Below are 22731 nucleotides of genomic sequence, written 5' to 3' on the forward strand. Positions count from 1 at the left end.
TTTCCAGCATGCCTTTATTCTGTGTATATGCCATTTGCATGCAAAAGGCTACATTACAGTGCACACACAGAATATAGGCAGTGCAGATGCACACACAGAATATAGGCATGCCACATAGTATGATGTCCTATTTTCACCGTTTTATAAATAAGGCACAGTTGCACACAAATACACTTGATCCTACAGAGTCACATGGAGATCACACATTGGCACTGATACAGCTTAGCTTGGTAAGGAGCGAAGACCATTGCTTACCAAGAGCTGAAACACTGTCGCAATGCTGAATCCTGTCGGTATAATGCGAGGGGATGTGTTCTCTAACAAACATATCCCCTCGCCTGCCTCTGCTAGCAGGAGAAATCATTTGTTGGTCGCTGACCATCAATTGATTCCTCCTGCCTTTGGAAATAAAAGTCAGTCTGAACTGACATTTATTTCCTCCGCAAATAGCTGGTCGTCTTGTGATGTCAGCCGGCTGCCCCTATAATGCTGGACGATCCCATGGGCGTTCCCTATTTCCACCCTTGGCCCTGCTCCCCTGGTGAATGTGTAACTCGCCAAAGCCGTTCCTTTCCAGTGTCTGCACATGGGTAAATACGTGCTTTTGCATGCGCAGACCCCCCACCATCGGAATGGGGCAGAATTCACCCCGTTCCTATTGGTGCTGATTCACCCTCATTATGTGTAACGTATTGCACAGAGGATAGATGTGACCACATCTGTAGACCTTCCTGTGAGCAGCTGATGCAACAATTTCACCACTATTGGTCAACAACATGTATCAGGTTGACATGGTCAAAAGGTAGGCACAACAATAGGTTGACATGGAAAAGGTCAACTAGTTTTTCTTACAAAAAAAAAATTTTAAGTGTTTTTTCATACGTTACTATCCAAGTGGGCATAGAGTGTGATTATAATAGTGAGCCGAGTGTAGCAAGGCACTGTGCCCGAAGCATGGTGAGTTTTGTTGACAAAGACACACACACACAAAAAACTCATGTTGACCCATTGCTTGTGTCGCCCCTTTGACCATGTCGACCTATTGCATGTCAACCCTTTTCCTGTGTCGACCAATAGAGGTCGACCGTTTGATCGTTGACCTAATTACTGTCGACCCGGTAACCCATACATGTGATCATTTTGTACTGTAGAATCCATTACAGATCCATGTGGTCTGTGTAGTGCTTGTGTATATTAGGGTAAATACAGGCTAAAAAAAACAATGCATGGGTTCCCCCTAAAAGTATATCCATCACTGAGTTCTACGAGCTGGTTCTTGTCCTGGAACTACATGGGAAACACTGTGTGGGAGCCGCCCATATCTCCATGAAACAGCATCGGTTGCTTCATGCAACCCATTACCTGTTATGAACCGTCACCTCCCACCTACTATATCCAGCCTAATCCATAAATAAATATCCTGTTTGGTCTAATCCTCCTTTACTTTCATGATGTTGAGGTTACATAAGGTAAGAGACACACACAAATAAATCCTTATTTATTTTAGCCACACGCCTTCATTTCTCAGAATCAGAGCTATAGTTTGACAATGCAAAGGCTGCAATTGCAGATTGCAACCAGCAGCAAGTTAAGTGTCTATAACAATGAAGCCTATTTATGTTATCAGGTTTTTAAGTCAATAAACAGAAAAAAGGCTAGAGGTGGGTATACACGGATAGATGTGGCAAAAGATCTGGGCGTTCCCGATCGATCGAAAAGACCAATCGTTCAAATCGTTCCGTGTTTTTGAATGATATGGGCAGCGATGCGCGCACCCGCCAGTCGTTAGTAGAGCTCGCTGATCTTTCCTGCATGCAGAAAGATCAGTGACCAATCGCTACCGATGTGCACAATCGTTTTGCTAATCGTTTCTTCACTGTACAATTTGGGTTTGGCTGACAACTAGGAAACCACTCCCCTCTGCCATTACGTCAACCTGTCCCACCCTGGCTTCGTGGAGAGGAGCACCGCATGGTGAAGGAGGAAAGAGCGCGTAAAAAACTGTTTACCACCGCGATGTAAGTAGATTTCGGACCACCAATGTTGTACACACTGCACCACCAGTGCAAATAGCTGCCGCTGCCCACCAATGTTGTACACACTGCACCCCATGTCTATGTAGCTGCTGCTGCCCACCAATGTTGTACACACTGCACCCCATGCCTATGTAGCTGCTGCTGCCCACAAATGTTGTACACACTGCACCCCATGCCTATGTAGCTGCCGCTGCCCACCAATGTTGTACACACTGCACCCCCTGCGTATGTAGCTGCTGCTGCCCACCAATGTTGTACACACTGCACCCCATGCCTATGTAGCTGCCGCTGCCCACCAATGTTGTACACACTGCACCACCAGTGCAAATAGCTGCCGCTGCCCACCAATGTTGTACACACTGCACCCCATGCCTATGTAGCTGCTGCTGCCCACCAATGTTGTACACACTGCACCCCATGCCTATGTAGCTGCCGCTGCCCACCAATGTTGTACACACTGCACCCCCTGCGTATGTAGCTGCTGCTGCCCACCAATGTTGTACACACTGCACCCCATGCCTATGTAGCTGCCGCTGCCCACCAATGTTGTACACACTGCACCACCAGTGCAAATAGCTGCCGCTGCCCACCAATGTTGTACACACTGCACCCCATGTCTATGTAGCTGCTGCTGCCCACCAATGTTGTACACACTGCACCCCATGCCTATGTAGCTGCTGCTGCCCACCAATGTTGTACACACTGCACCCCATGCCTATGTAGCTGCCGCTGCCCACCAATGTTGTACACACTGCACCCCCTGCGTATGTAGCTGCTGCTGCCCACCAATGTTGTACACACTGCACCCCATGCCTATGTAGCTGCCGCTGCCCACCAATGTTGTACACACTGCACCCCCTGTGTATGTAGCTGCCGCTGCCCACCAATGTTGTACACACTGCACCCCTTGTGTATGTAGCTGCTGCTGCCCACCAATGTTGTACACACTGCACCCCCTGTGTATGTAGCTGCCGCTGCCCACCAATGTTGTACACACTGCACCCCTTGTGTATGTAGCTGCTGCTGCCCACCAATGTTGTACACACTGCACCCCATGCCTATGTAGCTGCTGCTGCCCACCAATGTTGTACACACTGCACCCCCTGCGTATGTAGCTGCTGCTGCCCACCAATGTTGTACACACTGCACCCCATGCCTATGTAGCTGCTGCTGCCCACCAATGTTGTACACACTGCACCCCCTGCGTATGTAGCTGCTGCTGCCCACCAATGTTGTACACACTGCACCCCATGTATTGCGAACAATACAAAATAATAAAACTGAACCGAAGTAACATCCAAATTACATTTATTTTTGAAGCAAATACATTATATTGTCTAACAACTACATATTTTTTATAAAAATAACCTCAAATCATAACTTTTTTATTACAGAAACATGACCACTGACCGGGAGCGGGAGTTCCTTACAGGATTTTTTGCAATCTATCAGGAACACGAATGCCTATGGAAGGTAAAATCCCGTGACTATGCAAACAAAAATAAGAAAGACCTCGCCATACAGCACCTCGTGAGGTTCAGCCTCAAATTCCACGAGGAAGCCTGCCCAAATTGGGTGCGCCGCAAAATACAGAATGTGCGCACAGTTTTTCTAAAGGAGCACAAGAAAATTGTTGCCTCGCGGTCTTCAGGTGCTGGTGCACAGGACGTGTACCAAACCAATCTGTGGTACTACGACCAATTAAAATTCGTCCTAGAACAGGATCCAGAGCGGCCATCAAGAATGCTTTTGGTCGAGGAGGTGCCAACAGATGACACAGAAGATAATGGGGATAATTCAGCCAGTGATTTGGTAAGTTGACTTCAACAATAGGCCACAATTCTCAGCTATATTAGTGTAGGCACTCCTCCTGCCATGGCACTGCACCAACACCATTAAAATATGGCAAGTACTGCTCGCGGACAGCTTTAGCCCGTGCACTCCCTGTCTCATTGAGGGCAGGTGCTCCAACAGAGGCAATATTCGACACTTCCTCTGCTTGATTGGGATCATCGACCCTGCTGATGGCAGTTTGTTGTTGCATTGCTTTGCGTCGCAAGTAGTTGTGCAACACACAACATGCCAGCACAACCCAGTCGATTTTATCGATCCGCAAGTTAATTGCCGTGTGTAGCACACGGAAGCGGTTGCTCAGAATACCAAAAGTGTTCTCAACAACACGCCTAGCCCTCGACAGTCTATAATTAAAAATTCGCTGTTGAGGTGTCAGCCCCCTTTGAGCATATGGCTTCAACAGATGTTCGTGTAGAGCAAATGCTTCATCGGCCACAAAAACATAATTTAAGCCATATTTGGTGTCAGGCACAGTTGGCAACCTTAGCCTATTTGAAATCATGCGCTCATAAAATTCAGTTCTTTTAAAGGATCCCCCATCCGAAGCGCGTCCATTTTTGCCAACATCAACAAAAATAAATTCATAGTTGGCATTTACCACCGCCATCAGTACAATACTGAAGTATCCTTTATAATTGAAATAAAAAGATCCTGAGTGTGCAGGCGGTGTGATGCGAATGTGTTTTCCATCTATTGCTCCCCCGCAGTTTGGAAAGTTCCAACGCCGATCAAACTCGTTGGCAATTAAAGTCCAGTCCTCTGTGCTTGATGGAAACTGTAAATAAAACAACAAATAAAAGATTTCTTAATCTAATTTTTGATCTTTCAACAGGCTTCCACACCGGATCTGGAACAAGTCACACCCCCTGTTGTCTCCAGCCCTAGCGAAACATCCCCAGGCCTCGCCTCCAATGCTGGAAGTGATATCACAACTACCAGAAGAAGGTACAGACGTCAGGATGCAACGCCCAAATCTACCAATGATCAAAATGCGGTTCTACTACAGAAAGTAGAGCAAGTATTAAACAAGGCACCTGATTATTTTGCTAATTTTGCCACTCACGTTGGGGGTGCTTTACGCAACCTGGATCCTGACCAACAGGTTGAATTTGAAAGACTTGTATATGATTTGCTGTACCGTGGCAGGAACAAACGCCTCAAACCAGAAACAAGTTTTTGCGATTACACTATGCCTCAGCCTATTATAGGCCACCCAAGCTCATACCTAACCCCTTCAAACACTTGTGATCCTCCATGTGCGGTGCTGAACGCCACGCCTGTTCTGCATGAACCTAGTAGAACATACCAGCCCAGTGCTGGAATGGTCGCCTCCAAATCCCACATAAGTAGCCCACCCACCACCTATCCCCGTACAGTGACGGGCACCGGGCCAGACCTGCATGAACCAGGTAGAACATACCAGTCCAATGCAGGAATGGTCACTGCCCCAATCCACATAAGTAGCGCACCCACCACCTATCCCCGTACAGTGACGGGCACCGGGCCAGACCTGCATGAACCAGGTAGAACATACCAGTCCAATGCAGGAATGGTCACTGCCCCATTCCACATTACTAGCCCACCCACTACCTATCCCCGCACAGTGATGGGCAGGCCAGAGCAGAATCAACCTCTAACCTCATTCCCCTCGACCTCATTTGACGTCATCTATAGTGCATTGCAGGAATGCAATGATGACGGCAAAAATCTGGTTCAACTGTAACTACTGTTAAACCACATTTTTGTTGTTCCCAATAATGCCTTTAATATGCTACTTGAATACCACCATCTATCTTTGAAGAAACATTCAGCTTCCCTTTCATAGTTATTGCTGTCTGCTGCAGTGCTTGTTGCACTGGTGGTCTCTGTCTCTTTTTTTGTAAAAAAGTGAACCATGGGTGATGGAAATAGACCCCCCTTTTCATTCCTCATGTATCCAACAATGCATGTAGTTGATATTATATAGCGTGACAAGCATAGCGAGCCCCTGAGACAAAAGCATGTCTATCATAGCAAGCCCACCCCACAGAGGATGCATAATCGGCTCTGCTCGCCACGCTTTTGTCTCGGTGGGTCGCTACGCACGCCACACTATTTAACATCAACTCCATACCTTCTTGGATAGTGTGTGAATGAAAAGGGAGGTCCTTAACATTTTTTATCATACATGGGTCACTTTTAATTTATTTTGGCACTTAAAACTCGTGTGACATGTTATATTTTATTATTTATACTCCAAAAGCAGCAATATGTTTTGCGTTATGTGTACCGGTGTACAAATTAAAAAAAAAAGTTTTGCACCTGACTATATTGTATGTGTTATTTACGCTTACCTTAAAGTACTGAGACTTCAGGACTTCCACAATAGCCTGGCAAGTTTCAGGGATAATCCTCGCCAATGCCTGAGGTGAGATCAGGGAGCCAAACTTTAGATCAGCCAGGGATCTTCCTGTGGCAAGGTACCTCAGGGTGACGACCAGTTTCTCCTCCGCAGAAATTGGCGCCCTCATATTAGTGCTCTCTTTCTGGATGATCGGAGTTACCAGACGTAGCAATTCCTGAAACGTGTCCTCATCCATTCGCAGGAAATTGCGGTAGTCACAGGGGTGGGTACCTCGGATCTCCACCAGGAGAGACATGTGGGACCGAGTGTCCCTCCTCAGTAGCCACTCCTTGGTCCAACAGGATCTCGTCTGCCTCCTCCTTCGGGCTGGATCCCTATTACGTTTCAGCATGAGATATGCGTAGCACAACGCAAGCTGGTACTGATAGGAATCCATAATGAGAGCACAATAGGGCAAAATCACACTTTGCTAACAAAAGCAAAAACACTGCAGTAGCTGGAAAAATCCGGTATACACCTAACCTCTCCAACAACAATACTGGTGTAAGTTACAATGAAGGATGCTTGTCTACCCTGTTTTAAGTCACACCCATTATTCCGCCCATTATTTATAATTCAAAGGACACTAGATCAATCGTCTGTGTTTTAAGAGGAACGACAAACGATATCGACTCGCTAACGACCGGTCATTTGCTACCAATCGTTAGCTAAATCGTTTCACATTTCACATGAAATCGTTGGTTCAGGAGTTCAGACCGAATCGTTAGCGAGATCGAATCGTTGGACACATCTATCCATGTATACCCACCTTAATACATTTAACTAGCACAGTGGTTCTCAATCTATGGTACATGTACCCCTGGGGGAACACTGCAGACCAGTTAGGGGTCCTTAAAAATAATATTGGTAATGGTGGAAGAAGATGTCTACCAATGGCGGAAGAAGACTCCCATTGCTGTGGAGATAAACCATTCTGAGTCACTTCTGGTTCTGTCTGCAGCATAATCAGCATCTCCTCATACTTTTGCCCAACCAGCAATCCACTGGGAGCTACCCACGCTGCCCTCAGACATCAGTGATCATCTGCCTCGCACTGACACAGCAGCATTAATCCTACAGGCATTAGTGGGAACCACAGAGACAGTACACAGCCAGCGGCCATACACAGAAGGACCCGATTCCTGACTGCTTATTACTCCTCCTCTACTCCTTAATATAAGGATCCACCTACCGCTCAATTCCACTCCACTCATTAGTACTGTGGATATTTCAAATTGAAAAGAGGGGGGTACTCATAAATGAAAAGTTTAATTAAGGGGTACAGGAGAGAAAAAAGGTTGGAACTGCCGCACAAGCACATCACATCAGATAAGACTGCTTTCCACATTGGGTGATCTGAGTGATCCGCTAACAGCACTGCTTACAGTAGTAAGCAATAGATCATGTACAGTACTTTCCAATTTCTCAGTAAAACAACACAATGTTCTGGCTCATTCTGACACCTATTTATTCTGGCAATGTCTGAATAAATGCCCCAAAACACGTCATTAACACCTGACATCTTATAACTTAGCAAAACAGTATCTTATGGGAAGGAATAAAGAAGGCAAACAGTTGTATACCAGGAGGAATTAGTCACTTGGAAAGTTTGTCATTCCTTTATAACTACTACTGTAACTTCTGTATATGTTAATTAGTCACAGACACTTATTGGTATTTATCCAAAAAGTAATTACATGACTGTGGGACTAAAAGTATAAACAATCTGTGATACTAAGAGGAGTGCCTTAACATTCTCCTGCCTACGGCAGCTCCTGAAAGAGATCCATCATCCCTTACACAGAGAAATATGTATTTATACTTGAAGTGTGCTCTCTCTAAAAGGCAAATCTTGTTGAGACTTTGGACCTTATTCTGGATTACACAGAGCGCTGTGAATTTTGCAGCACTTTGTGGGATTTTAATGCTGCCTGCTGGTCCTAAAGCTGGTACGCCCCCCACCCCCTCGCTTGCCGTGTTCCCCACCTGGCTGCGAATGGAAGTTTTACCTAAACTTCCATTCGCAGCCTTGGGTGCGGGGACCAAATAATTCGCTGGCCACTGACCATCAAATGATTTGGTGCTTACACGCAAAACTAAGACACTCCCAGGCCTTAGCTTTGTGTGTTCCCAGTATGGGAACAGGGCAGGCAGCCGACTTCTGGGGATGTCAGCTGCCCGCCCCAGGCAGCCGCATCATTGCCTAATTTCCATGGGAGCACCCAGCGTTTTCATGGGAATACTCATGAAATGCTAGGCGTTCACATGGGCATGTCCCTTCCTCACCGCCCCACGCCCGCACTGGTAGGTGCTTGCTCGCACCCAGCGTATGCACATGCGCAGAAATGCGCACAAGAAAAACATTGGCCGCCCGTGCGAACGCTCGGAGAACCAATCAGACTAGAATAACCCCCTTTGAGCATTTGTCACAAAAAATGCCTATTACTTGATCACTGTATAATGATAGTTTTGGTAACTTTTATATTGGACATAAGGATGAAATATGGCACTTGTGTTGTGGGGTATAATAGTGAAAATGTATAGCCTCTGCTGTTAAATGTAATGCGGGCATTTTATCCCACATATATACAGCGCATGCATTCTAGAACTTGTATTTACAGTAAGGTATACTTTTGTAATTTTGAGATCATCTACTTTAGGCTTTTAACATAAAATAAAAAGGTACTTGTTTCCTAGAACGGCGCCCATCGCGGGCATCGCATGTACATCGCACTCCATTATAATGGCATGCGATGTGACCGATACGATGCCCGCGATTTTACATAGAAATGCATGGTGAAATGTAAATTGCGTCGGTCGCATCGCATGCAGCCAAAAAATCGCATGCGATGCGACCGACGCGATTACCAATTTTACATAGGGAACAATGTTAAATGGCCCAATTGACCCGATTTCACATAGGGAACAATGTTAAATGGCCCACAGACCCCAAATAGCCACCCTGAAGTGTGAAATGGCCCCCCCAATTGGTAACGCCACCCCACGATCAACGTCAACCCGAATCGTGGCGAGCGCAGCGAGCCCGCAAGGGGCGGCAGTACGCGTCCTCCGACCTTTTCATACCCCCACTATCCATGTCGGCTTGGAGTTGAGAATAGAAAGTGTGTCGAGCGCAGCGAGCCACCGAGCCCGAAGTGTGGCGAGCGCAGTGAGCTCCGCGAGGGGACGCGGATACCTGTAAAGCCCGCGAGGGGACGCGTATAGCTGTGAAGGTATCCGCGTCCCCTCGCGGGGCTCGCTGTGCTCGCCACGCTTCAGGCTCGGTGGCTCACTGCGCTCGCCACACTTTCTATTCTCAACTCCACGCCGACGTGGATAGTGGGGGTATGAAAAGGTCGGAGGATAATATATTTCCCGTTTTTGGACAGTGCAGTCATTAACTGTTTATATTAGCATAAATAGACCGCTGTCATTATATTAATTCATGTTTTATTTGTGTTTTGCTAATAGGAAATCTTTGGCTACAGAATTAGTGTTGCATGGATTGTCCTGTGTGTGATTGGTTACTTTCTATCAGGCGGGATTCTTTTGCTGCTCTTCTATTGGAAGCCAGAGTGGAGCGTGTGGGCAAACTGCATCCCATCTTCATTGGAAAAAGCCAACGTGGTTTTACTTAGAACAACAGTGAGTATTTATTCTTCACTTTATAAACATTAAATAGTCCTAGATAACAGTTTTGTAAGGTAGCATCCCCTCTTTAAAATATTTGACCCAAGCACAAACAGACCAGTGAGAATACCTGAATTTGTATTTGAGCGATTTCGGGGGAAAGAGGATAGGGTGGCCTGCTGTCTGGTCATGCATTTGGATTTCTGATCTCTCCTGTAGGATGAAAGAAAGAAATACACCAGGAAGAGAGTGCGTTGGATTACCCTGGAGGCATTTAAAGACTCTCTTGTGAATGAATCCTATTGTCCTGTAATTGCTGATGAAAACTCCATTGTGAATAGAGCTATAAGAAGGCCAGATCTCAGAGTAAGTAATTCAATTGTTCTGCAGGATATAGGGATTTCAAAACTGTGTACTACAGTATGTCATAAAGATAAGATTCAAATAATTTGATAAAACATTGAATGCCTCCCATTAATTTGTATCCAAGCAGCAGTATTAGCTACTTTGATAATCCAATGCTGTGTGATAAAGTCATATGGCCAGTGTGCGCCGTGGATACCATTAATTGCCTATTAACGCTCTGTGGCCTGTATACAATATACATATGTATATGTTATACCCCTTTCACCAGAGGCAGAACTACCATTGGTGCAGCAGGTGCATTGCACCAGGGCCCCTGAAGACTAAGGGGCCCACTTCTGCCACCCACTGCTGAGTGGCATATTGTGAACTTGGGTTGGAGTGGAATAGGAGGGCCCAAAAATGTAGTTTTGCACCTGGGCCAACCACTCGTAAGTTCCGACACTGCCTTTCACACCACACAAATAACCTCTGTTTCTGTATGGTGTGAAAGCACCAAAAGGAAAAACCCTGGTCAAGCAACCTGGTAGTTGCCCTGAGTTAAAAGAAGGGTTTTACCCATGTCGGACCCGGGTTGTTGGGAAGTGTCAAACTGGTAACGAGAGTTGAGAGACCCGGGTCCCATTTACACTAACGGGAGGAAGCAGCGTCTGCTCCAAGTGGTGGCTCCTCCCCCTCCACCCATTGGAGCGCCACGGCTCCCAGTGGCGTAACTATGAATTGGGCGCCCCCCCCCCCGCCATTAATGGGGGGCGCCCCCCGCCGCACCCAGCCTTACCTGTCTTGCTGGTCCCATCCCGGCTCCCTTGCTGGCTTCATTCTTCTGCTAGTGAGACGGACCAACACAAAATGTCTGCCCCCATACAGCAGACAGTTTCAGAGAACTGTCTGCTATATGGGGCGGACATTTTATTGTGGTCCATCTCACTAGCAGAAGAATGACCACCAGTGAAGTCAGGTAAGGCTGCGGGCGGCGGAATGGCAGGCGGCAGATGGGCGGACGGGAGGGGGCTAACTATAGCACCACAGTTCCCCGGCGCCCACACATGCACAGCGCCCCCCCCCCCCCCCCCCCCGCGGCCGCGGGCGCTGCGGTGCTATAGTTACGCCTCTGACGGCTCCATCCCACCCCATGTGGCGTCAGTGATCCGGCTTATTACCTGATCACTGAGGGTAGCTTCACCTTGCATAAACTGGGTGCTCCCAAGACGGACCCGTGTCCAAATCCTGGGAACGACCTGGCATTTGCGATGTGAAAGGAGTATCACTTAGCTGTTTTAGTGATATAACAGTAAGTCATGGGGAGACAGGCAATTTACAAGCTATTGCCTAGTATTGTCATGTGCAAGATACATGCAGGAGCTGTAGCAGGTGCACAGCAGTAACTATCACAGCAACATTAAGACAACATTGAGGTAATAATATAATTTAGGATGTTATGATGTTATTATAACATGCCAGGGGTTTTCTAGCACATCACTGGAACTCTGGGCCTGATTCAGGACTAATTGCATAAGCTTACTAAATGGGTCTATTTGGGTTGGAGGACAGTAATTCCCAGCCCTCATATAAATGCACACAATCTAGTCTGAGCCACACGCAGTTCCAATGTTCATAGCGCTGATTGTTATTTAGCTACTGCATGTGCGTGAAGTTCTCTAAAAATGAATACAGCACATGTGTCCCAATGTTGCCTATAGAAAGAGGTGCAGTTGCAATTGATTCCTAGGCAGTAACTGGGAGGTGGCTATTTTGATACATGAAGATGGTTCTTTCTACGGGCATGTAATGGAAATATCATGGGCATGTCACTGAACTGGTTCCGTACACAGACGTTTAACATAGAAGGCTTGCTCAGGCAGAAATTTTGCACCTGCTGGTGCAAGTTTTGGTTGGTGCATCCACAAGCATAGCCTAAGGTGCACCAAGGGTTTGAATATGCTCAAATTGAGCATCTCATTACATGTCAGGTGAATTTATCACCCCACCAACCCCCCAAATTACAAACATTACAGGCACAAAACAGTCAGACCCAGACATGTGCTGGCTCCCTGCTCCCTTTTAGAACTTTAATAATTGCTGCTGGAGCCCCTGCACCACTCACCTCAGTCACTGTAGTTACTCATGCTTCACTAAAATGTAAATTTGCTAATCCCACCCATAGGGGGGCAGAGTATACAGTATGTTTAAACTAATTTAGCTTTTACATGGTTCAACATACAAAATGAAACCCAATAATAAACATGTCAACTTTTTTGGTGTTGACCATTTGCACGTTAACCTTAGCACTTTGTCCACCTTTTATACCTGTCAACCTTTTCATGCCAACCAATTTACCAATTTGACAATGTCAACAATGTGCATGTTGGTTTTATGGTGTCGACTTAGTGCAGGGTTGCCTACTCTCCCGGAATGGCCGGGAGGGTCACCCTCCCGCCACCCCGGAAAGGTGGGCGACCCTCCCGGATTCTGAGGGACCCCGCTCCCCCCCCCTGATTGCGCCCCCCCCTGAACGCAACGTTTAAATTACCTTATCTCTGCAGATCTCCGGGAAGGGGCGGGGCTAACGTGTCATAACTGCGTCATTTAGCCCCGCCCCCTTCATGGAGATAGGCAAATTGAGTAACTTTTTGCATGGGGCGGGGCTTAATGGTGTCATGTTTAAGCCCCGCCCCCGAACTCCTGCTGAAAGTCTCCTCTCCGGGCTTCTCCCGGAGAGGAGCTTTTAGAAGTCGGCAACCCTGATTTAGTGACTGCCAACCTTGTTTTAATCGACCTAATGATCCAAGCTCATATGCTAATACTTCAAGTAAGTAGGGACCCCAATTGACATCATTATGCAATGCAAAATCCCTGACACCTATTAATATAGCATTTCACCCATATCTATCATTACTAGTTTTGCTTACAGATCTCCCCTGCTGACTTGGTCCTTTCATTTAAAGAAAAAGATTTAAAAGAATTAAGTCTGTGTGCACTCCAGCCTGATAGGTATCCTACAAAAAAAGAGGTGTCCAAACCCTCCACCTCAAAGACAATCAAAAACAAAGCATGCAGGGTGAGCCTATCTGGCGCTTTCCAAATGTTTCCATATGGTGAATAGGATTGTAGCGGTTTTCTCCAATTAAGCAGATCTACACAATTTTTGGAGATACTTGCCCTTTAAGAGACCTATATTGTTTTATTTATTGAGATCATCTAACAAAACCCACTGAATAAATGGAGACATATCGGTACAATCAACCCTTCTGGCAACAGCTAAAACAGAAAAGAAGAACTGTACCATAAAAAGAACATTTGCCTTCTACTCCCGTGACTGGGAGGGACATCATGGTATCCTCTGTGCATAGAAAGATAGAACCAGCAGTGAAAAACAAGCAGAAGATGTGTTTGCCGGGTTTTCATAACGATAGCTCGGAAGTGACGCTGCCGCATCTTCCGTCCGCAGAAGTAACACAGCCGCATTCTGAACAACAGGAGTCCCTGTAGTTAGATTTCCAGGTCAACAAGAGGAATCAATGGGTAGTCCGGACGCATGTTCTGACACCTTGAAAAAGTCAGGTGTGATACAACACACCGACAATCAGGATTCTGACAGTCATTAGCCCGACTTCGGAATCCCGACTGCACAGCAGGGGGAGCGCAATGAAGCCCCTTGCAGGCTCGCTGCGCTCGCCACCTATTTTATTCTCCCTCTATGGGGGGTCCACGAGGGAGCAGTCGGGATTCCGACGTCGGGGTAATGACTGTCAGAATCCCAACTGACGGTGAGTTGTCCGGCACCCAAAAAAGACCCCAGTTGGGGTAGAAAAGCGTAGGTGACTGAACCCCACTATATCATTTGGGTCCCTGACCAACTGTGGCCCCACAGTCGCATTTATTTGAGGACCTCTCTGCTACTCAGCTTTCGGGATCGGATCATAATCACCTCCAGTGGTAACTATCAGCCCACTGGGCAAACTTGAATTATCTCAAGACAATAACCCCATTCATTTACTATCCATTGGTCCTATTCCGTTCAGCCTCCGGTCCAGTTATCGATTCACCTTTTTATCTGATTGTTGTATGTATTCATTTATGTCATGTTGTTTTAATTGATATTAAATATTTGTACGATTATTTCATCAACACCAGCGCCACTTCTTTTTCTTTTTTACTCTGGGATTCCGACGTCGGGGTAATGACTGTCAGAATCCCGACTGTCGGTGAGTTGTCCGGCACCCAAAAAATACCCCAGTTGGGGTAGAAAAGCGTAGGTGACTGAACGGAGAACATCCAGGAGCTTGGTGAGGAGTTACCAGCAAGCATTTATTCGTGAGGAGGTAGAGTTTCATGGACTCCCTATCTGACCTAATATGCTAATTTTGGAATTATTTGGCCACAGTTCTAACACTGTTTGGTAATTATTCACCACTTCCATTCTGCTGGATTTATCCTGTTCCAACATTTCTTTATACAGTATGTGTGATTGTAATGTATTGTTTTGATTTTAATTATTAAAAGCTGTAATACACTATGTCCTCTCTCCTCTAATTTGCATGGTTAATCTGTTCAATTGGAGAGAACAGCTACAATCCTATTCACCATGTGGAAACATTTGGAAAGCGCCAAATAGGTTCCCCCTGCATGCTTTATTTTTGATGGTCTTTGTAATTTGTTTGATGGAACTACTATAGTAGTGATAAAGGGGGAGAGTCTCTAAACTAAAAATGCAGTAAAAAACCCGTTATCTGGGTTTTTACCGCATTTTGGGATGCTCTAAGCATCCCCCACTGGGTTTCCGCGGCGGGGGGCATTGCCAGAAAAATCTGGTGATGCCCCATAGAAGCCTTTGGGCTTCAAACGCGACCCCCGCTGCCCCCCACGACCATTCCTCACCTGTGTCGGGGCAGCACAGAATTGTGCTGCCCGGACCTGTGACCTCCTCCCTGCACTATGATCCTCTTCCGGGTTCAGGGAGGAGGAGAGCCAGCACCCCCTCCGCCGCAGCAGCAGCACAGTGCCTGGTAAGGGAGGGAGGGGCGAGCCGCCGGGTCCCTATGGAACCCGCTGACTCACCGCAAAGGACAGCTCTTAACACAAGAGCTGTCCTTTGCCATAATTATCGCATATGTTACAGCATATGCAATAATTATGTATGTGGTAGCCGGCGATAGGGGGCGGTAAGGGGGCGCGAATGTTAGAGCATCCCCCCCAAACTGAGCATGCAGCAAAAGGAAGTATATCAGGACTAAATGAACATGTACCAAACAAGTGAGTGGACAGACATATCACTGGTTGTAGATACTGTAGAATAAAGAGTGCAATTGTGCACTGGTGGAAGGAACAGCGCTAGTAGAAGAAAATCTATGGGAAGGGGGGGGGGGGCATACTCATAAGGGCTTAAAGTCTCAGAGTTCAGATGATGGCTGAGGAGGTTGATTCTTAAAGGTTATTCTAAAGCAGCACAGGAGAAATCTTGGATGCAGGAGTGAGAGGAAGAGGAGAAAGGGTTCATGAGTGCATTGACAAAAAAGGGTGCTAGAGATGTAAAGTAGAAGAGAGACATAGGCGAATCTAGGGGGTGGTCCGGGGGTGCACAGGACCACCCATTAGCCCATGTTGTAGCTGAGAACCAGGGCTTTCCAACGAGCCCAGCCCCGTGTCTCTAGCCCCCTGGGAACCGGAGATACGGCCAGGCAAAGCTGGAACGTTTTCCCTATAGGATTACATGGGACCCGCTAATTCCGACCCCCACCCAGTTCAACGGCTGCCAGTTCCCCCTTCAGAATCACTGAAGCTCGAGGTTGATCTCAGTCGAACCCAAATCGCTGGGCCTTCAATATGATACCAGGCTGGATTCATATGGTTTAATTGGTTCCAGGGATATTGAGGTTAAACCGTTTTTTTCATTTCTTAAATGTAATTTCATGGCTGTTTATGTTCTTTGAGGGCAGATTTCTCTGGAACCAAATAGCCCAGTTTTACGGGACCAAAATCATTCGAAGCCCACTCAAAAGTTCTTCAATATGATACTGGTCTCATGTAAATGGGTCAGTTGGTTCCGAAGATATAGCTGGTTGGTTAAAGGGGAGTAGGGAGAGGGGAGTGGTTGTCTCTCCCCCTCGCACCAGAAAATGCAGGGACTAGGCTGGTGTACAAGGGGTCAGCGTGGGAATGTCCCTGCATGATCCTGGGACCATATTCCCGGGTAAATCCCTGCATTTTCTGTTGTGAAAGGGGTATTATTTCAAACAGCCGTGACCTGCAGTGCTCTGAATACAGCCGGGCAGCCCCCTGCTCTCTGCCCAGCTGTCAATGACTGTCACCCCTGCAGCTTCACGCACAACAACAGCGCGCACAATATTTAAAATGTCCTCTCGGCTAGAGGGGACACCAGGAGGGGAGTGGGAGCGTGCTCTGCGCTGCGCTCTGCTCCTCTCCCCATAGAAGCAGCTGCACCGCTCTCCATCTCTCCCTGCAGCAGCAGTGAAGGCTCATATAAAAATTTACAGTAAGTGGCACTTTTGGGGGCATTGCTTAAGGGACGCTACAAGTGGCATTATGTGGGGGCATTACGCATAATGTGTGGCTTAATGTGTAAGGGGCATTACGGTGTGCAGCATCATGTGTAAGCGGCATTATGTGTGCAGCATCATGTGTAAGGGACATTATGTGTGCAGCATCATGTGTAATGGGTACTATGGTGTGCGTCATCATGTATAATGGGTACTATGGTGTGCAGCATCATGTGTAATGGGTACTATGGTGTGCGGCATCATGTGTAATGGGTACTATAGTGCCATCAAGCAAGAACCCCCTAGCAATGAGCACGTAGGTAAGCAGCACTTATGTGGCAAATATGTAATGGGCATTATGGTTTGTTATATAGTATGTAATGGGCATCATGATGTGTGGCACAATGTGTAATGGGCATTATGGTGTGTGGCCTTATGTGTAATTGGCATTACGGCGTGTGGCTTTATGTGTAATGGGTATTACGGAGTTTGCTAAAATGTGTAATGGGCATTACTGTGTATGGTCTAAAGTGTAATACCACACCCCTTTTTGTGGTGCCACGCCTCCTTCCCTTGAGGCCACGCCCCTTTTCGGCGCGCGGCTACGCCGCGCAAAGGTCCCCCTACTATTATATCTAGATCTGGGACCACCCATTACCATAATTCTAGATTCGCCTATGAAGAGAGAGTTCAGTAACTGAGGCCCAGATTTACTAAGCTTTGGACAGTGGCTACAAAAAAACATGTAAAACCAAAAACATTAAATACAAATAAATGGTGCTAAAGGGCAGAGAGAGGAATATACATGTTTGATGCTCATTCTAAAGGAAAATCCTTTTTACAGGTGAAATTCATAAGGGTACAGAAAATTCGGTTTGTCTGGGACTATGCTAAAAAAAAATATGAGAAAATTGGGTAAGTAGAAAGTGATAAGGATCAGATTTTTGTGATTGAGAAAAATTAGGCTACTATAATTGTGGACATACTTTATATCTGCCATAGCCCTGAAACATTATAGACTATATAATATTAAGGACTAGTACAGACTAGTAATTGCGTGCATTATATGCACTCCCAATTGTTAAACGTCTACTATTGCTATCAACTTTTTTGGTACAGTAATTTAAAGTAAGATAAGGGGGGAAATTTACTAAAGGAAATTTGTAAAAAAATAGGTGTATTTGTATCCAGAAATACACTTATTTTTGACATTTACTATCTCGAAAATACGGCAATTCGTATTCGTATTGATAGCACATCAATACAACTACGAATTGCCGTATTTTTGGGATAGTAAATGTAAAAAATAAGTGTATTTCTGGATACAAATACACCTATTTTTACACCTTTTTTTTTTACAAATTTCCTTTAGTAAATTTCCCCCCTTTTACATTCATTATAGTAGATTTACAATGTTGAAGGCTTGAGCACAGAAAAGTACAATATTAATTGATATGAATTTTGTGTATGTAGGCACAGTGACTCACAGTATATTCATTTTATTTACATACAATCATCTCTGGAATTCCAGAACCCTGGAAGAAGAACATACTTGCCATAGCGTACATACAAAATATGGACTTGGTCTGAACAGTGAGGAACAAGACATTAGGTAATCAGTACTTGAGATCTTTTTTTATCTCAACGTATAGGCTTATTTTATCATTTATATACACTAGTTGCAATGTTGTTTTGAAGGTTATGTAAGTGCATAATAAAACACAATGATACATTTATTAATGGGTTCTATTAATATCAATGGTCCTAAGAAAAAGGGTAATTACTTTGAGTCAGGGGTTTCCCAATATGCTTTCAGCCCTAAAACAGTAGCACGGTTCTGAAGCTTTTTTGTGAAGGTAATGTCTCCAAACCCCTGTAAAAAGGATGGCTAAATATTTCTTTAAAATTCTCTTTAAAGCTCCAGACTGGTTGGCAACCACACCCCAATGATTTTACTATTAACAATGTGCTCTAAAAAAGAACGTTCCTTGGCAATGCAATTGCCACACCAAACAATAATGACAAAAGTCGGGATACTTTCGATAGAGCATCTGTAAGAATTAATAATAGTGGGTCTACTATGATTCATTTTTACAGATGCTCGATCGAAAGTAGAAGATTGACTGTACTCAAGAATTGATTGGTATTGACAGTTTTCAATAAAATGCCATTCATATTTTCCTTAAAACAAAGACATTTGATGGGCCAAATGGTTCTTATCTGCCGTCAAATTCTATGTTTCTATTAAATATAAAATATCTGTTGTTTTTCCCTGTAACAGTCACTTGTGGATTATTTCTTCAGTATAAGTCTACATTAAATTATCAGTTAAGTAATGCACCAAAAGGGAATCCTAGAGAGCCTCTACTATGGGATGGATTCATGTAGCCACAGTAATTACAAATTAAAGCACTTGTCGCTTTGTACTTTTACACCTGGAGTTATTCAATTACAAGCTCTTTTCATGAATAGCTCTAGCCACTGCATTTGCCTACAGTTAATTGAATATGGCTATATATCTATGATATAGTCACACTTTGTTGTATAGTGTGCTGTATGTTTTACAAATGTGGAAATGGAATCTTTTAATATTAGTCTTGACTCATTAATATCTCTTCATTATTGAAATGCATACTAAAATGCACTAAATTTTATTAATATAAATGAAACTGCATCTAATACATTATGTTAAATTATATTGATATATATGGGGCCGTTCTCTCCCTTGCCGCCAGCGCACCAAATTTCAGTATCTGGCAGCTGCTGGCTGAGGTTGCGCATCAATTCCCGAGAATGACGCGCGCGAGCGCAATGGGACCTGCTCAGATGAGTGGCTCCATCTTTAAGTATGGTTTAAAATGTATATTTTACAACATTATATTTATTGTTAAATTATTTTACAGGAGATTAGTATGTGGACATAACACGATTGAAGTTGAAGTTGCTCCTCTTTGGAAATTATTCATTAATAAAGTATGTACAAATTTTGTATGATATTGATTGTTTATTATTGTGAAGCGTGTGATTTACAGGATGGAGTAGGAACTGAGGGAGACTGATGTAATATCTTTCTGTCTTACATAGGTGTTAAACCTGTTCTACATTTATCAGTTCTTCACTGTGGTCTTATGGCTGGCTGAAGGGTACCTGGGTTATGCCATTGCAATTCTACTATTATGTATATGTACGATCACCATATCTCTCATGGAACTCCGACAGGTATACTGATTACACAATTCTGCACTTTTAGTTATGTCTTAAAATAATTGTATTTCATGGCATACATTTTACAATCAGAAGTTTCCATTTGTGAACAAATTTGATTCTTATAATTTGGTTTGTAATTCTGACCACACATAGGGCGGGATGTACTAAAGGGAAAACATGGTAAAACGGGGGTTTTACCGCATTTTCCTATTTACCATTAGCCGTCCGCCCCGTTTCCACTGGGCGTGGTATCGACACCCTCTCGGTGGCGATACCCTATAGAAGCCTATGGGCTTCTATCGCCGCCCGCCGTCCGTGTGCCCCCCTCACGTCCTCCATTGTCTCCTCCTCCCCCAACAGGTGTCACAGCCGGGAGGACATCCGGCTGCAGGGGGAGGAGGAGACGCAGGGGGACACTGGCAGCCTCTGGGATGTGACGGAGACCCCCGAACACCAAATCACAGGTATCACGGGGGTCTCCGTCACTGCAACCCGATGCTAGCCACATATGTTAGTACATATGCGGCAGCATCGCGGCGGCTGGCAGGCGAAGGGCGGCGATGTATATTAATACATCCCGCCCATAGAGATAAACAACTTAATGTAAAGCCTAACCTCAAAACAATTAGATACAAGGAGAATAAATATAAGCAGACCACACATACATGCAATGTGGTCTTCAACCATCCAGATTTCAGATACAGTAACTTGGTGTTAGAGACTCTTTAGGTGGAGAAGATTTATACACAAGTTCTAGTCTTATTTATTTGATTATTTGAGTATTTTGTTCTTTTACGCCCTCTGACTGAGTATGGGCCAGATGCACTAAGCTTTAAAATGAGATAATGTGGAAAGTGATAAACTACCAGCCAATCAGCTCCTAGCTGCTATGTTACAGGCTGTGTTTGAAAGATGACACGTAGGAGCTGATTGGCTGGTTATTACTCTTCACTTTATCACTTTTTGAAGCTTACTGCATCTGTCCCTTTGTACAGTACTAATTCACAACATTTTGCAACTTGAATTATGGCACATTTGGAGGACAAGGGGTCAGTAGCCGGAAATAACTTCTTTAATACTTTGCATCTTAAGTTATGGGTGGGAGTGTTATTTGTTTGCTTGCTATCTTGAAGCAATGCAGAAGATATGATTTTACATGCATGTTTTTTATTTTACTAAAACAGCAATCTACAAAGCTTGACAATCTGGTCAAAGCTCATAATAACATGATGGTGACAGTGTGTCCAAGAAGCAAAGGTATATTTTTTACACTATTTCTAAGTATTCTTATAATAAACTCAACTTAAAATATTGGCCTGGTTGCAATAGGAGCTGGTTTTTAATTTAATGAAATGTTTTTTTCCTCAAAAGTCTCCTAATGTAATAGTGACCGAGTTCATTAAGTCTGGGGTTTTCATCTGCCGCTAAAAAGCCGGTACCAGATGTTTTGCCCATGTCAAACATACAACTCAACCGATGTAATGAAGTTGCTTTGTAAAGTCAGACATAATAACACCTTTTTGGGGTGCATTCGGCAATGTTCTAGATCACTTACAAGTACACAATTACAGCACATTTGCCATAAATAAACTTTTTGAAAAATGATTTCTAACCTTAAAAATCCCAAATATACCAATCTGTCTCAAAATAGCACATGTACTGTACATTTCATTTTTTTTCTGAATGAGGCCCTATGTTGAGTAAGTGCTGTTGACTGTTATTGATCTGTATCAGAATGCTTACGTTACAATATTTTACCTAGGAATTAAAATACAGAAAAAATATTAATTTGGAGAAAACATCAACAAGTTGTTATGATACTCCCTTATGTTGGTAGGGGACCACTATAGCAACAGAGGAGAGGTCTTCTAGCCTAGAACAGCTGCTCCTGCTCATATAGAACATTTTGTGTTCACGGTACTTGAGATGCTGCTAGGACTTATGCTCTCAAGCTATTGCAGCTTATCTCAAACAAGGAAGATTGCAGGAGTTAAATAAGGTGGAGTACTTCCACCAGGAATGATATGTACTTCACCCAGGAATGATATGGAGTGACAGCAGAGGTGACAGTAAATCAGATGGAATGGCACAGAGAGCAAAACAGGATTTACTTGACAGGTAGATGGTATAATCTCAGGAATAATAACTAGGAAAGAACTTGATGAGGCAGGACTGGTGGACTGGGTTTTTTTTTTTTTTTTTTTTACAGAAAAGAGAATGGATTATCATATGGTGGTGCACCATTTATAGAAAAGAGTCATAAAATTTACCTTTTATTATTTTTATTTTAAAAGTGAAGAACACAAAATATGACAAACAACAAATAACATTAACACAAGTGAAAACAGTGTGCTATTAAAAGGCACGTGCGAGTTCCCGGAGCAAATTCCCTCTATTCAATATTATCAATTACACTGCTAGCTTTCTCCTTCTTGACCTTTAAACAATTGTTTGTGTGTCAATCTTAAATAGGTTTGTGTTCTATATACAAATGTAACAGCCTGTCTGTTAGCTACTTGGATGCGGTGTTTGGTACTCAATTGGTTGAGATTGAATTAATTAGCTCAATTAATTACCAGTTTATCTGGCGTGGTGCTGTTTGTATTATTTGTATATTGATAATACAATTGAGCTGTGTGTTATCACAGAAATGCAGTAATATCACTAATCTGTTACCCCTTTCCGTCTGAGGTCACTATTAAATCAGTGCTTACAGAGCGGGTTTTTAGGGTGATGCAGCACCTCTATTATATGTATGGGT

At 44.4% G+C, this 22731-nt stretch overlaps 1 protein-coding gene across 1 annotated transcript in view; it reads left to right on the forward strand.

Moving 5' to 3' along the window:
- The first annotated feature begins 7143 nt into the window (after window positions 1-7143).
- The window catches only part of LOC146062975 (putative cation-transporting ATPase 13A4), a 71083-nt gene continuing 55495 nt past the window's right edge, over window positions 7144-22731 (forward strand). Inside the window, exons 1-8 of the mRNA XM_083174985.1 lie at window positions 7144-7221; window positions 9745-9918; window positions 10123-10269; window positions 17608-17678; window positions 18295-18375; window positions 19667-19736; window positions 19848-19982; window positions 21155-21227. Of these exons, the coding sequence (XP_083031111.1) occupies window positions 7144-7221; window positions 9745-9918; window positions 10123-10269; window positions 17608-17678; window positions 18295-18375; window positions 19667-19736; window positions 19848-19982; window positions 21155-21227 (829 nt within the window). The remainder of the gene's footprint in view (window positions 7222-9744; window positions 9919-10122; window positions 10270-17607; window positions 17679-18294; window positions 18376-19666; window positions 19737-19847; window positions 19983-21154; window positions 21228-22731) is intronic.

Source organism: Crinia signifera, chromosome 3, assembly GCF_055691185.1.
Source record: "Crinia signifera chromosome 3, ASM5569118v1, whole genome shotgun sequence".
In the NCBI taxonomy this organism is placed as follows: domain Eukaryota; kingdom Metazoa; phylum Chordata; class Amphibia; order Anura; family Myobatrachidae; genus Crinia; species Crinia signifera.